The 16,392-nt window shown below is 45.4% G+C and overlaps 1 protein-coding gene across 2 annotated transcripts in view; it reads left to right on the top strand.

The window, feature by feature from the left end:
* The window catches only part of MAGI3 (membrane associated guanylate kinase, WW and PDZ domain containing 3), a 60,834-nt gene extending 44,448 nt beyond the window's left edge, over nt 1–16,386 (top strand). Inside the window, exons 14-22 of one of the 2 annotated variants that reach the window (XM_057384651.1) lie at nt 1,761–1,953; nt 2,666–2,851; nt 4,593–4,778; nt 8,260–8,353; nt 8,443–8,563; nt 9,070–9,213; nt 11,448–11,586; nt 12,046–12,135; nt 12,543–12,600. In XM_057384651.1, coding sequence (XP_057240634.1) covers nt 1,761–1,953; nt 2,666–2,851; nt 4,593–4,778; nt 8,260–8,353; nt 8,443–8,563; nt 9,070–9,213; nt 11,448–11,586; nt 12,046–12,095 — 1,113 coding nt within the window. In that variant the 3' untranslated portion in view covers nt 12,096–12,135; nt 12,543–12,600. Of the gene's footprint in view, nt 1–1,760; nt 1,954–2,665; nt 2,852–4,592; nt 4,779–8,259; nt 8,354–8,442; nt 8,564–9,069; nt 9,214–11,447; nt 11,587–12,045; nt 12,136–12,542 lie in introns of both variants that reach the window. The other variant, XM_057384650.1, reaches the window with a different exon arrangement.
* The last annotated feature ends 6 nt before the right edge of the window (nt 16,387–16,392 follow it).

Here is a 16,392-nt window from a genome sequence, read left to right as displayed (position 1 = left end):
AAAAATGGGAAAAATGGAGTCAGAAAACGGGAAATATGGGAAAAATGGGATCGGAAACGGCGCGGGAGGAAACTGAGGCAGCGCTCCGAGGGCTCCTGCTGCTGCCAGGCTGATTCCTGGGGCCAAAAACGGGAAAAATGGGGAAAAAAGGGGGAAAAAATGGGAAAAAACGGGAAAAAAATGGGAAAAAACAGGAAAAAATGGGAAAAAAATGGGGTCAGGAAAACAGGAAAAACAGGAAAAATGGGATTGGGAATGGGATGGGAAACGGCACGGGAGGAAACTGAGGCAGCGCTCCGAGGGCTCCTGCTGCTGCCAGGCTGATTCCTGGGGCCAAAACCGGGAAAAATGGGAAAAGATGGGAAAAAATAGAAAATATTCGGGATAGAAAATATTGGGATGAGAAAAATGGGAACAATGGGATTGGGAACAGCTGGAATGGGATCGGGAATCCAAATCCCCCTCCCCGGATCCCAAACCCCATTTCCCAGACCCCAAACCCCCCAAACTTCCCGAAATTCCCAAAATTCCCTGAATTCCCGGTGCCGTCACCTCCTCGGGGCTGAGCAGGAACTCCGGGGGCGGGGACAATTCCCAAAATTCCCAGAAAATCCGTTCCTGACTGATCCCAACCCAACACCCATCCCCTAAATCCCATTTCCTTGATCCCAAATCCCATTTCCCTGATCCCAAATCCCCCAAATCCCATTCCCAGATTCCAAACCCCCCAAATCCTATTTCCCTGATCCCAAATCCCCCAAATCCCGTTCCTGGATCCCAAATCCTGTTCTTGGATCCCATATCCCATTTCTGCATCCCAAATCCCAATTCCCTGATCCCAAATCCTCCAAATCCCATTTCCCTGATCCCAAACCCCATTCCCCATATCCCAAATCCCCCGAAATTCCCAGAATCCCCAACATGCATTTAAAGTAAAGAGCAAACCCAGATAATGTTAAACCTCTGTTGCACTTTATAACATTTGTGGTCCCTCGTTTCCCTAACAGCCATACCTGTTAGGAAGTGTGGAGATGATGTCTTGAGTGCTGTGTACTGATGAGCTGCCCACCACTGCTTAACCTCCAATAGTACTAGCTTGTAATTATCCTTAATCTTTCATTTAATCTGAAAGTTACTCTAGCATATGAAACAGAGTGTGGTGTTCTTATCTGTGTTATATTTAGTAGCACTTTTTGAGGTGGGGTGGTCAGAATTGACAATGTTTGAATTCATTATCTAATCACTTCGGTGATTAGATTAGCTAAGCACTGAAGCAACTTGAAGTGTGGAACTGTCTAAGAAACTTTTCAGAAACTTGTGTTCTTTCAAAGGCTTTTATTTCTTCCCCAATCATTCTGGCTCAGTCTTGGTTTAAAAAAAAAATGGAATGAATGACAGAAGCTTTTTTTTTCATTAGTGTCTGGGAAAGCATGTATCTAATAAGTACACAGTGTATGCTAATTTCAAAAGCTGAGCTCCTTAATAAACTGACAAACACAGTCAAGAGAGCAGAATTGAAAAAAATGTGGATTAAAAATTTTTGACGTATTTACTGAATAACTTGAGACCCCAGATTGTCTCCACCGGGTCAGCTTGTGTAGACTACGCTTGCTGGCTGCGTTTCAGATAGAGCTGCATGGTGAGATAATCTTTAAGAGTCTTCCCGAAAGACCTCACCTGACCATATGCACCTGGATTCCAACTACTGTGTGTTCTGATGAATTAACGTTCCCATTCAAACCCTCCGACCCTGCCTGCAGATTTATATTGGAGCCATAATCCCGTTGGGAGCGGCGGAAAAGGACGGGAGGCTGCGTGCAGCTGATGAGCTCATGTGCATTGATGGAGTCCCTGTGAAAGGGAAGTCACACAAGCAAGTTCTGGATTTAATGACCAGTGCTGCACGCAACGGGCAGGTGCTGCTCACTGTCCGGAGGAAGCTCTTCTTCAGCGGTAGGTGTCTGCCGGCTCAGAGGCTAAAGAAAACTTAGGACTTGAACCAAATCCACCGAAGCTGCTCTGGAACTTAATTATTGCACTCGGGCTGGGCAGACTGAGATTGAGGAGGGCCAGCTATAATTCTTACACGGAGAATAGCAGAATTTGATAAGCTGGGGCTCTGGTGCTCACTAATTTGCACAACTCGCACAGGTAAGGCTCTGAAAATTATGATGCAGGGGTGATTGCTTCAAACGTTTTTGCAGGTAGTAGTTAGAGCAGTCATTAGTCCTGTGGAAATTGCATAATAACCCAGTCTGTTTTCTCTGCATCCCAGAATGGTCTGGGTTGGAAGGTACCTTAAAGCTCATTTTGTTTCACCTCCAGCCATGGGCGGGGGCACCTCCCACATGCTGTATTCTCAAGTCCTTTGGCATTGGTGTGTAGCGAGATTACTTGCATTCAAAAGGGAGCTGATTCAGGGCAGCTTCTTGTGATTCTGCAGTTTTAGGTCAGTGTCCAGATCAATAGTTTAGAGAAGATTAATCCATGACTCCATGAATGACAAAGCTGGGAATGGGATTTAGAGCTGACAAGGGTACCCCTGCTCTGATTAGCAATTGCTGTTGCCACCTCATGCTGTCACTAACATCGAGCTTCACATTTGTACTGAAGTGTTGCTTTGTGTGGTTTGTTCCTTATTTGTTGTTTGCCTGTTCCCTGCAAGGGGAAAAGCAGGTGGAGGAGGAGGAGCCTCAGCCTGTCCCGACACAGAACGGCTCTCCCCGGCTGAACCGTATCGACTTTGCCAACCAGCCATGCCCAGAGGTCTACGATGTCCGCCTGCAGCGGAAGGAGAATGAAGGATTTGGCTTCGTCATCCTCACCTCCAAGAACAAACCTCCTCCTGGAGGTAAGTGCGTTGTCCTGGTGGCTCTGCCCCTGCCCGGCTTCGCTGGGGCTTCTCCAGCGATATCTCTTCCCGTGCAGTGCCAGTGTTTACCTCACAGTCACCTTTGACTCATGCTGGCACAGCCCAGACAGCTGAGTCTTGGTCTGTCTTGCTTCATATTTATGCTCTTTTTCACCCAGCTGTGACATTAGTGGGGAATGGGAAATGTACATCTCACACAACCCATACCCAGGAGTGTGCACTTGTCACAGGGCAGCATTTGGGCTGTAGTTATTTGTCAGGCCTTGGTGATGATGCACTAATTCATTGGCATTGTAATGGAAGTATAGTTTCAACCTTGGCTTTATATTAACTAATCAGGGAAAATTTCTTATTTTGGGGATCTGAGGAGGGAAAGTCTACAATATTGGTGGAAAGCAATGAATTTGCTACTGTCATTGAGTATGTTTGTCTAGAAAGATCATAAAAATGAAAACGTAGCGTGGTCTGGTATTGCAGCTGTGAGAAAGGGACACGTCTCAATCACAGTTGTCTTTAGTTCTGCCTCTGTATACATCTCTGGGAAAGGAACTGAAATCAGGTTTTTTTCCTTCTGCTCGCAAAATGTCTTCTTCTCTCCATTCTGTGTGTTCTGACCCCATTGCTTTGGCTTGTGGAGGAGTCTGTGCAAGACTTAGTGTCACTCTCGGATGAACTGAGGGAACCAAGCCAGGAGAGCTGGAAGAAATTTGAGACAATTATTACAAGTGCATGTTTATCTGGAGTCCAGGAAAAGGGAGCTAGTCTGTTCAGAGCTGACGTAGCACCTTGCTGGCTGTGCACAGGGTCCCTGCTCAGGTCTTCACCTAACTGAGTCAATCCCCAGCAGGAGAAGTTCGTCATCTTTAAAGTGCGGTTCAGGGTCGATTTTTGGTTGCAAGGAGGAAGAGTTTGCCCATGCGTCTGAATCTCTGTGTTACACTGGATGCCCATAACTCTGAGCCTGCATTGTCCTTCAGGGTCGATGCATGAAGTGGAAAACTACATCATATATGGCAAAAGCAACTGCTCCCGAGCGCCCCAGGGCCGCACGTTCTCACTCATCCCTTTGCAGATGTGACCCATTTCCTTCCCACGTTTTCCTTCAGGCACAACACCCTGTACGTGACAAGGCTGTGCTGTTGGGTTGGCTGTATCCATTCACTTACGATGAAGCATTCCTCATTATTTGCAGGTTTTCCCTGTTTTAGCAGTGCCACCCTTTGGAGCAGGAGAGGAGGGGCAGATATTGATCTGTGCTCTGTGATGACTAGTGACAGGGCCCAAGAGAATGGCTTGAGCTGTGCCAGGGGAAGGTTAGGTTAAATGTCAGGAAAAGGTTCTTCCCCCAGAGGGTGGTCAGGTATTGAAGAGGTTCCTTAGGGAAATGGTCACGGCCCCAAGGCTGTGAGAGCTTAAGGAGTATCTGGAAAACGCTCTTCAGGCCCAGGGTGGAATTTGTTTGCGTTTTCGGGTGTCCTCTGCATTGCCAGGAGTTGATGATCCTTGTGGGTCCCTCCAGCTCAGCGTATTCTGTGATTCGGAGACTGGCAATTCTGGGTCTGTGCGATGCTTGTCTGAGTGCACATGGTACGATTCTTGAGGTTGCCCTGTGCGCAGGGCCAGGAACTGAACTTTGATCCTTGCGGATCCCCTCCCACTCATGAAACTCCATAATTCTGTGAATGCTTACGGTGTTGCTTTGCCTTTTCTCTGTTCGTAGTGATTCCTCACAAGATCGGGCGGATTATTGAGGGAAGTCCGGCTGACCAGTGTGGTAGGCTGAAGGTGGGTGACCGAATCTCAGCAGTGAACAGCCAGTCCATCGTGGAGCTCTCCCATGACAGCATTGTGCAGCTCATCAAGGATGCAGGCAATGTGGTGACCCTCACAGTGGTGGCTGAGGAAGGTAAGGAAGGTGCCACCACAGGATCAAAGTCGGGTATTTGTCACTGCTGAAGTTTATTGTTTTAAATGGACTATTTGAAGGTGTTTGGAAATAAATTAGAGTATCCTGAGTGGCGTGGCACCCACGGGGATTATCAGCTCCTGGAAGTTCAGTAAGTCAGAAGCCTGTGTGTTTGCTCTGGAAGAGCTGGAGGCAGCTGCCAAGGTGGTTGTACGCAAAAAGAAGCTGGAAGTATTAAAAATACAGTGAAAAGTGAGAGAAATTCTCACGTGTGAGAGAGAGAAAGTTCTGCTAACATAGAAACGTCCTGTATTCTCTAGCCAAGGAGAAGTGACACCCCCGCAGGGGCTGCAGCAGCCATGGGATGATGCTCAGTGAGAAAATCTCACCCTGGCCCAGGGTCCGGCTCCTTCTGCCTCAGGTACTGCCAGAGCTCTGTTCCCAATGAGGCCAGTGTCGCCAGGATGCTCTGTCCATGCTCTAAGGCCGCAGGGACCCTGCTTTCCAAATTCTCTCCATTTAAACCTCGAGTTATCCTTTCTCCCATGTTAAAACACACAAATTCCCTAGTGCTGCATCCCTGCAGCAGAAATATTCTGTGGTTCTGTCTGCCAAAGGTCCCCTTTGGATAAGGGTCACATCCCACCACATGGCAAAAAAAACATTGGCAGGGTTTTCCTGGAGATACTGCACCTGCAAAACCTGCTGTGTCACATGAGCAGCGGAGTGAGTCCTGAGTACTGCAAAGCCCCATCTTTAGAGACTACGATTTAATGACACACACTCCCATATAACACTGCATGCGCTGTGCTGTTGTTTCCAAACAAATATATAAATATGTAAAATCTAGTAATTAGGAGAGAAGAGCTGTTTTACAACCCTGCATTTTTCTTGAATGCTGCCTACGGGTTTAATTAAACTCCCTATCATTATTTTGTCATACAGTTGGCTTTCTTTGCCTTTTACATAATAAATACCTAGAGKTGGGCTGTGAATAAAGCTAGCAGCTGATTCTGTAATGCTTACAGAATATTTCATTGCAAATATTTAATACGCCATCTCGGCCTGTGACACAGGATTTCAAAGACTTAATGTTCCTTTTTGTGAATGCTTGAAGTAGAGAGACCTCTATAATTTTTTTTTTCTATTAAGGTTTCTTCTTTATCAAATCTGTTTCATTCCAATTTGAAGGGACACACTTCAAAGCAGCTGCCCAGGGTGATGTTTATAAAGCAACAGAAGTCTGAGTTGGTTGAATTGGATCTGTCTTTACAGCTTTTAGTCATCGAATCCCAGACTGGTTTGGGTTGGAAGGACCTGATAACCCATTTGATTCCACTCCCTGCCATGGGCAGGGACACCTTCCACTTGTTTCCAAAGTAACGTATTCCTAGTTATAATTTATGCATGACCTTACATGGACTCTGGGTAAGGTCACCTTACATGGACTTTCCCCCTGCCTCAATYACAGGTTTGGAGCCAAAATATAGAGATAAAAACAGAACCAGGGGAGACTCAATTGACAAAGAGAGGAAAAAACCCTCCGCAGCAGGTGGTGAAACCAGAGTGAAGATCTGTCAGAAAAGATCTGTGTCTCAGGGGAGCTGGAGTTGGCATGTTTCAGATGTAAAGAATTTGGTGACAATGAAGGAGAAAGAAGCAGAACCTGTTCCACTGGAGTGGGAATAAATCTCTACTTTAAAATTCCCCTTGATGTAGCTGAAGAAATAATTCTGCTCACAGCAGAACCCTTTGTAGCGGGGAAATCCAGCATGGATGTGGGCGAGTGAGGGCTTCAGGCACTGAAGGAGTGAACCACCTCACAGGGCTGGTTCACGCTAAGGAAAATCCAGGATGCAGCTCCAAAAGCACGAAATGCCCTTTTTGCTGAAAGTTGTTGAGCTTCACAAAGCACAAACCCTGACAGAGTTTGCTGTTCCCCAGCTTTGTCCTCCTAGACTGACAGCAAAACCTCTGCCTGGTCGTATTCCCTCCCTCCAAGCTTTCACAGACCTGTGATCTTTGCATTTCATAGGAATAAATGAATTCCCTTCATGCACTAGAAGAGATTCTTTAACATTTTCCACAAAGGCAGGAGCCTGTCAGCCTTTGTCATGTATTAGCTGAAAACACATGAGAGGAGGCTGCAGAGAGGACGGCAGGTTTGGTACAAACAGATGGCATTTTTCTTGCCTATGCTTCTAAATTAAAAATCTGAGGATAAACTAGGTGTACAAGTTGACATTTTGTCTCTAGAGGAAAACCTCTTTAAGGCATGTCGTGGTAACAGCACCAAGCAGTTCTGTGGAGGGCTCTGGAGGTCTCACATACCTGAGAAATACAGTTTAATGTGTTTTAAATTTCCCTTCCCTTAACATTCTTGAACACTTTTTGCATTTTAATGGAATTTGTTTGTTCTTAATTAGAAAATGTAGTAATGCTCTCCACCTAACATGGCTGGAACATCTCTGTTTTTGGTGCTGGGAATGGGGTTTTTTTAACCCTTTCAGGGAAAAGGAGTTTATTAGTTTATAGTTCAGCACGAAAGTCCATCTTGGGCCACTATTCGCCATTCAAGTTGTAGCTAAGAGGCAGCCTTTTGCTTAGACTGTGGTTCATCATTCTTAAGTGACAGTGTCATTTGGTATCCTAAAACATGGAGTTTCTTCCATAAATACACTGGATCTGTTGTAAAGCGCACAGGAACATTCTTTTCCATGGACAGGAAAATAATAGGATGTTATTTTAAATGGTTTTATTAAAATGTTATCATTCTTTCATCTTTAGCTTTTGGGAGAAGGCAAAACACTTTAAAATTCTTCTCAATTCCCTGCCAGCAAACTCTTCTGCCCAGCGTGCCTATGGGACCAGTTCCTCACCTTTCCTGGAGCTGGGTGGTGGAAAACTCGGTCGTGCCTTAAATGAGTTGGCAATTTCACTCTAATGGTAGGGCCTTCACCTCCAAATTGTCATTGTTTCTGCAGATCCTTATCCCCTTCCCTTCACAGAGGGATTATTTCTCAGATGGGTGTTGTTCTTCATCTTTTACAAAATTATATGGTTTTGAATTTTGGAACCAATTTCATGGATCTGATTAGCCCCGATCCCCTCTGGCATTTTATCGATTTGCAAACAGGCTGAAACCTTTCTGTTCATATCACATACATATCTGTTCATATCACAAACCATTCTGTTCATATCACATCACTGTGTTGTATTTTTTTTCTGAGGAAAAGCAGAGTAAAAGAACAAAAACAAAGAATAAAGTTCTTAGGAATTTATTCCACAGATCTAGTGAGCTGTACTTTTGTTCCTGGATTGGCAAATCCTCTCTCTGTTGTGCCCACAYGAGCTCAGCTCCGTCCAGCCCGAGGTATCACAGCTGCGGCTTCTGGGGAGCRGTAGCCCCAGCACTGGTGGTGACCTTTGTCCTGGCTGTGGATTTGGGAAGTTTTGACGGTTGATTTTGTTTGGATTTTAGAGCACCGTGGTCCTCCATCAGGAACAAACTCGGCCAGGCAGAGCCCAGCCCCACAGCACCGACCGCTGGGATCGACACCGATCAACCCTGACAGGTTGGGAAAAGGGGCTGGGAATGGTGGGAAAAGCTTGGCCAGAGGGATTAATGTGAAGGTAAAATCCACATTCTTTCACCTTTTCATAGGGGAGCTACAGAAGGCGAAATTGGGAAAGAAGTTTCTAGTAGTTACCGGCTATCCTGGCCCGAGCACAAGCACATGGCACAGTCAGATGCTGCTTCGGGTGTTGGCAGCCATCATTCCCAGGTACAAAAACCCATCAAGAGGGTGTGGAGACGTGGGGAATATTCCTCCATCAAGGCACTCTAATGGCATTGCCACAGAGTTCTCAAAAGCTGAATGTTGAAACATGACCCTGGAGTACACGGGTAGAAAGTCGTGTCTAAAAATATACTGAAGTGTCTCACAGAATGTTTTTGCACGTGTTTTAAATCTGATTATCCCCTTTAGGGAAGTTGAACATTCATTATCCTTACTAAAGAAAAAGAAAACGCTTTTAATGAAGCCACTGCACACCCTTTGGTTAAGTCTCTTCAAGAATTTTGTGCTTATCTCAGACTTAGAAGGAGATATGTTCTGAATGTTTAGACTAAGATTAAAACCATTACCTCGAGTCACACTGGAGTTAGGATGAATTCAGTTTAAATGTTCAAAATACAGAGATATTGAAGTGGTTTTCCAGAAAAACAGAAGGTTAAATCTGCCTAGAGGTCCTCATCTCTTTTTTTTTTTTCCTCTGACTTCTTGCACAGAATCCTGGTTGTTTCCCAGTGGAGTTGGAAAGGGGCCCTCGAGGGTTTGGATTCAGCCTCCGTGGAGGAAAGGAATACAACATGGGCTTATTCATCCTCCGTCTGGCTGAGGATGGGCCGGCAGTCAAGGATGGCAGAGTCCATGTGAGTTGTGACTTCTCTAATCAATTTGTTGACAAAGTCGACACATTTATTTAGCGAGAGTGGTAACGAACTTGGATTTTCAYGAGGGTAGGATCCCAGAACAGTGTCTGGACCTCTGCCCTTCTTTCACTGCCCCTGTCCCTGTGGCTGTGGGCTTTTGGATGAGCGATCCATGAACAGCTCTTGCTATCCCGAAGGAACTGTCTGCCTTGCTGGGGTTACAGTAGTATCCCTGGCCCAGGGTGTGAGCAGCAACTACTCGGGGGTATTTTAGGAGCCCCAGCAAGAGATTGCACAGGAGGGAGCAGGGAGGAGAATCACTGCCCAATTCAGTTAATTTTTAAGGAATATTTGTGGGCACATTGTGCCGCTGCTGTTCTGTGCCATCCCTGGAGATACAAACCTGATTTTTTTCCAAATATTACATTCTTGTCTTTGCGTAAGGAATTCGCTCTCAGATGTTGTAGTAAAAGCAAAGTACATGGGTACAGCAGAAGGAACAGTGGTAGGTGAAACTCTGTGGCTACTGCCAGAACTGGATTTTCAGAGCCTGGAGCATGGAGCTGAGCCAGGTGCCCATGAGCTGACATCCCTCGCAATCCTTGCAGAGGGTCCTTGCTGCTGGCACATGGCTCTGCCTCTGTTTGTACTGTATTTGCAGAATGGGGAAGTTGCACAGATACTTGTTGTGAGGCTTAATTGGATGTGAAGTTCTTGGTATTGTTAACTTCTCTTATCCTGTTCTTATTCTGTAGTCCAGAGAAGAAGAGTTGGAGGTCAAACTTCACCAGGGCCTGCAGCTTCCTCCCTGGGGGGCAGAATGGGTGAGAGGATGCAGGGGAATGGCTGGAGCTGTGTCAGGGGAGGTTTAGTTTGGATATTGGGGAAAGGTTCTTCCCCCCAAGGGCGTTCAGGCAGTGGAACAGGCTAGCCAGGGAATGGTTACAACCCCGAGGCTGCCAGAGCTCAAAGTGTGTTTGGACAATGCTCCCAGGCACAGGGTGGGATTGTTGGGCGTCCTGTGCGGAGCCAGTTGGACTGGATGATACATGAGGGTCCCTTTCAGCTGAAGATACTCTGTGACTCCGTAAGGTCCCAGCTGACTCCTCTCCGCCTCTCATGTCTGACTTGTGCCAGGGGTTGGTAGGGGCTGTGGCAGCAAGACCTGCTGAGAGCTCCAGCTCCAGTTCCTGCGGTGACCTTCCCGTAGGGTGTGGGTACAGCAGCCTTGCATAAAGCCCTTTTCCACACTTTGACTCAGTCAAAGTCCCTCCCAGTGCAGAGATTCGCCATATCTGGAGCACAGCACATGTGTGGAGCACGGGTGGGCTGAGCTTGCCTAGCCTGAGGTTATTCACACTTCACATTTCTTGTCATCTGGATGTGGTGTCACTTTCTGGCTGTATTTTAACACTGTGAGGAGGATTTTCTCACCCAGCTAGCAGCAGCTGAGCTGTCCCAGTGTGTCCCTGTCCCAGCCTGTCCGTGAGGTGCCAGCAGTGATCTCCTTTTACAAAGAGTGTTTTTAACAAAGCCCATGCAGCCTCTTTAAGGTGCTAATTTACACACCAGTGACATCTGTTGGCTGCTCTGTGCAGTGCCAAATAGGCTCCTGCTCTCTTTTTCTTATTTCCCTTCCCAGTTTTCCCTAATAGAGAACTTGTTTTGGGGTATAACATTCCAGCCCCTTTCCAGCAGCCCGGGCGGTTAGTGTGAGCTGAAATTACCTGCCTGTTGCCTGTGAGAGTTGTTTACTGGTTCTGAGATCTCAGTACTGATCTCTCTGACCTGAAATACCAATTCCTTTTCCTACATCAAACCTGTTGTGTGGTGTTCAGCAGCGAGAGTAGAGAAGGTGCTGTGTCCTCCCCTGGATAACGTGACCTCTGATGCGTGTGCTGCAGTTCATCCATGTGCTCCCTCCACACTGTAATCCAGAATGAAAATACATTCAAGCACATCCTACATCTGCCTCATCACATGTTAACCGTTAGGAGATCAGGTTAAGATCTCTGGATCTGAGCAGAAAACCTCTGTGCACCTGTCAACCCCCAGGGCTTGGGGTCACATCCTGCTCGTCATCGATAGAATGGTGTCACAAATGCCCACTGGATTGTAGCACGAGAGGGAAAACAGAAGCATCTGCCTCTATTCTTTTTTCTTTCTAAATTAAAAACCGGTTCACAGTGTGTCAGAGATCCCCAAAGAGTAACCTGCCACTCTTTTTTCCACAGGTTGGTGACCAAATTGTGGAAATTAATGGAGAACCGACCCAAGGAATCACTCACACACGAGCCATCGAGCTGATTCAGGCTGGAGGGAATAAAGTTTTGCTGCTGCTGAGACCAGGGACCGGATTGATACCGGATCACAGTACGTTACCTCAAGGAGCTTTTCGGTCACAGTGACCATTCCAGAGTTTATCCTTTCACAATCCCAAACTACCACATTGGAACTACCAAATACTTTGTGTGTTCAGTCACTTACTGGTGTTCACTCAAGAGGTAAAATCTGTACAGAACCGTCTCCATTTCTTTCCTTCTGAGAGCTGGAAAAGGGTCCCGAGTATCATTCCTGGCCCTGCTGGTCACAGAAATTCCCTGAGACTGAGGGTGAAACAGAATCAGACAAAAGGGAACCTCTGGAGCATATCCAGGCAGCCCTCTGTCTAGAGTGGGGCCTGGGATGAGGTGAAGAAAGCGGTAAAGCAGGGAAGGGGTTTTTTTTTCTCTTGCCTTGCTGTTAATCCCACATTTCTGATTGAAATCTTGCTTGCTGAACTCTGTGATTTTTTTGGTATGTACTTCTGGGCTTTTTCTCTTCCTCCTTCAGGTTTGGCTCCTTCCAGTCTGTGTCCCTTCGTGAAACCTGAGCAACATTAAGGGCTTTCAGTGCTTTTCTTGGTTTTTCCTTAAAGACTTGGTAAATCCGCATGTCTTGTGTTTCATTTCTTCCTTTTATTTAAGTGCAAAGCTATGAATAACCCCAACTTTTCACTGTTTCAGATTTCTTTTAGCATAGCAGTTCTAGCTCATTTGGTTTTATTAAACGATGTAGGTCAGACACTTTCTAATTTGCAGTTTTGTTGTGTAGGCTCTTAAATAGTTTTGATCCAAGACCGTGTCAGCCCTGCAGGGTTCCACCAATCTGAGTACTAAGATTGGCTTCCAAAATTTGCATCCTCAGGTTTGTAGGTTGCAGAACAACACAATGCAGGAATCTGGCTAGATAAAGCTTTGAGAATTCTGTAATTTTTTTTTTTTTAATTGAGCTCAGTAGGTTGCTGATTTAGTATGTATTTAGTCAAATCTCTTGCTGTTCATTTCCAGGTGATTGGGATAGCTACAGTCCTGTTTCATCAAATGTAATATACGAAGAACAATCACCATTATCTTCATTTTCCCATTCTGCTTCCACATCAGAAATGTGTTACTTTGCAGTACCAGGAGAAGCTTTAACCAGAGTTCAGCTGTCTGAGGAACTGGAACAAGCAGAGAACACCGTGCCTGAAAAGATAAGCACTTTAACTGAAAACCAATGTGAGAGGAAGCCTCAGTCTTCTCCCCAGAGAACAAAGAACAGGTGGGACTGTCCCTCCCGTCCTGGGTTTGGAAACATTAAAGGTAATTCGGAAACAGGGACCAGAAAGGACAGATCTGCCAGTCCAGCAAAGACCAGGGCTGCTGAGGGATACCCTCACATCGGATTCCACAGCTCCGGGAAAGGGGATACTGAAAAAAAACATCTCCCACATAAATCTGACAGTTCCAGGAGCGAAAGTAAAACCACCGAAATAGGAKTGAGGAATAGTGACAAAAAAGAGTATTCCAGTGGAAATCAAGGAAGGTCAGCCAGTCCCCAAAGGCATCTCGGCAAGCCAGGAAGCACAGAAACAGTGGGAAGGATCCAAGGTAGAATATCCAGTGGTGATAAGGCAAATGTTGAGCAGTTGATAGGTAGGAATGGTAAAGTGGGATTCACCKGGAAAGACATGAAGCAGGAGACCCCAGGAAAGACAGAAAGATGTTCGGCAGAGCAACATGACCCAGCGTTCGGTGGGAATAACTTACCCTTCAGGGACTCCAGGAGAAACGCCTCTGAGGATGATTTATTAGCCAAGTCCAGYTCTGGGGACKCAGGTTCCWGCAGATTCAAAACCTCCAGCSTTTCCAATATCCCGCTGCTTTCCATGGAGAAACAAAGGAGGGTGGAAATGCAGGATGCTCCTATGCTGAACAGACACCACGGAGAGAGACACATGGAGCTGCCCAATGAAACCAAAGATGGAACTTCCCAGCCTGAGAGGAATTCTCCAGTAAGGAAAACGCTGATAACTCCTGGGCCGTGGAGGGTCCCCAGTGGCTGTAAGGGCACCCCAGCAGCAGGAATGGCTTGAAAACGGGTGTGACTGACTGACACTGTTTTTTAGGACATGTTTTGATCATTTTTCCCATAAGGATAATTTAAAGCATTGGTTCTTCTCACTGAGTTGTCATTTTTTTTTTCCCCCTCAGAAACTAATTAGAGGGGGGAGAGTGTTTGATTTGTTTTTAAATTATCTAAGCTGCATGAAGGACCTTTCAGATTTCTTCAGTGAAACTCTTCCATGAGCTGCTGTCTCTGTGTCCCTTTGCAAGCTATGCCCGCTGCTCCTACTGTTGCACTGCTGCAGCTTCCCCAAGTGTTGTGAGCTGTGAACAAACTGATTTAATGTCTCTGTTGCCAATGTGATCCTGAGTCACTTCCCATTCTTGTGCCAAGCTRTCTATTGTATCCAGTCAATCTAATCCTTCTCACATGAATTCCAGYCACAGACGAGGCAGGTTTGGGCTGAAGTGTTTTCTGCAGAGCATGTTCCATGTTTATATCAGGAAACCCACGTGTTCTGGCTGAGTCAGGTAGATGACTTGTGAGCTGGTTCTGTCACGTCCAGGGCAGCAAATGAGCCACTGATGCTGCTCAGTTGATAACTTMACTGGAATTTTTATATGTAATACAAAACGCTGTAGCTAAATATGKTATTTGACATAATTTTGCAATTTTGCTTTTTCTGAACAGCAAAATCACTTTAGTTCCTTGATTCACAGGGATTTGGAATGCAAACGTGCGAGAGGAAAGGAAATTCTGGGTTTTGTTAAATAACATAATTCCTTTGGTTTCATGCATGGCACCACGACATCCTCAGCCTCGGTGTGGAGCTGATRCCGTAGTCCCATCTTTAATTATTTAAGGCTAGTTTGTAATTGTTTTTTTTTCCCTCGGTAGAGGTAAGAAATTACCATAGGCAGACTCAGCTTCCAGAGCAGCTTTTTCATTGCAGTTCTTGCCTGTGTATTTTAGAACTCCCCTCTTTCATGTGAGTGTGTGATCAGGGAGTGCTGATGACACACAGAGTGCAGMAGACACACCATCTACCGTTTGGGCTGGCAGAGATATTTTAAAGAGGGATGTTAGCACCAGAACCTACAGACACATTAGTCTCGTGGCTAAGAACAACATAAACTGAAGGGGATTATTTTATTTACAGTTTGAGTGATTATTTCCTTACATCTGAGGTTTTTAATGACAGGAAGAAGTGGTAAAAGGAGGCCCGTGGTCCAGTTTTCAGGAGAAAGAAGAGTAAATMGTTGAGCTTTACTTAGTCAAAATGCAAACTAAAAGGATTTGCTCTTCACAAGTGAATATGTCCTTTTGGCTTTGAAACCATAAATGTTTTTAAAGGCTAACAAAGCACAGCGAGGCAGTTCYGAGTGGAAATCTTTACAGATACATCTGACTGCTCAAACAGCTTTTAAGTAAAGACTTTGGGAATTCAAAAGGCTTTAAAGCAGCTCTGACCTGTGCTCAGCTACTCAACACCGGGTGAGCCACTGAGGTTTGCTGTTCAGCGTAAAACGTATGAATACTCCCTGGGTAGAACATAACTGTGAAATATTTAATACTCTGAAGTAGCCCGTGTAGGTATTACCCTGTGCTTTTCCCCAGAGGTTGGTTTATGCTGAGCTCTGTGCACTTGGACTGACCACTGAGTACAGTGACATATCCAGTCCTTTAATTCCAGATGAATCAGCAACACTGAAATTATTTCCCTGCCATTGACTCTCCTCTTAATTTTCTATATGTTAACGTGACCTGATAATGTCTTACCTGTGTGTGATTTCTCCTTCCATAGAGCTTGTATCTGTACTTCCTATATCAGACATAGCCATGTGGCCTTGGAATGCTACGCAATGTATGGATGTACWGGGTGTAAATGTTTATATATTGTACAGCACCTTTATACAGACTTCTGAGGTTCTGACTAGAGAGAGACCTGTAAATYGCTCATTATTTTTTATATAGATATTAAAAACAAACTCCAGTTCATGGTCTGTTGATTCTGTACTGTCTAAACTGGGTTCTTGGTTGGCTTTCGRGGGTGTGATCCAGGTTTTACCCACAAACATGCTGCTCTTCTGGAAAACAAATGCCATTTATTATTGGAAGTCCTTGATCCGCCACTGAAGTAACAAATGTTCAACAAAGATGGTATAAAAATAAGTCCTGTAGAAACAGTTTATCGTGGTCAAGTACTTGTCCTGCAAGTTTGTTTGTACATTTTGCTGTATAAAGCTGTCATCTCCTTTTATATCTTGCAACCTTTCCTTGTACAGAAAATAGCTGTAAACAATTTGGTACATAAAATTCTTCTGCCATCTTACCCTCCTATGAAAGAATGAAGCATGGAAAAGTTCCTCAGTTTTTCTTTTTTTCATTTCTAATAAATAGAAGCCAGTGGAGCCAGTGAAGGGAAATGTTCCAGAAGCTTTAAAATGTTCTCTTTCTCTAAACGTGCCTTTTCTAAACATTTACCTGAGGAAGTCCTTGCCAAATCAGTTGTCTCCCACCATTTCCTCCCCAGACAGATGGTGAGGCTCTACTGCACTGCTGGGTTACACCAGCTGCTCACACCAGGGAGCAGAGCTGGGGTCACAGCCAGGACAGGATGGAGTCGACTGCTCCAAGTAACAGACACAGCAAAATGTTCTACAGCTCATAAATGCTTTCCCTGTAGTGTGTCTTAAAACACTTTTGTCCTGTAACTGCTGTCCTTTGGAAAATCCTGGTAAAGTAATACTGGAAAGGTACTGACAATGAACAGGCATTTTCAAGAATGCTTATAGCTACCATTAGCTATCC

Source organism: Malurus melanocephalus, unplaced genomic scaffold (genome assembly GCF_030028575.1).
Source record: "Malurus melanocephalus ecotype Western Australia unplaced genomic scaffold, MMel_1.1 scaffold_727, whole genome shotgun sequence".
NCBI classification, from domain to species: Eukaryota; Metazoa; Chordata; class Aves; order Passeriformes; family Maluridae; genus Malurus; species Malurus melanocephalus.
Note: the sequence above shows the minus strand (reverse complement) of the source record. Positions and strands in the feature narration are given on the sequence as shown.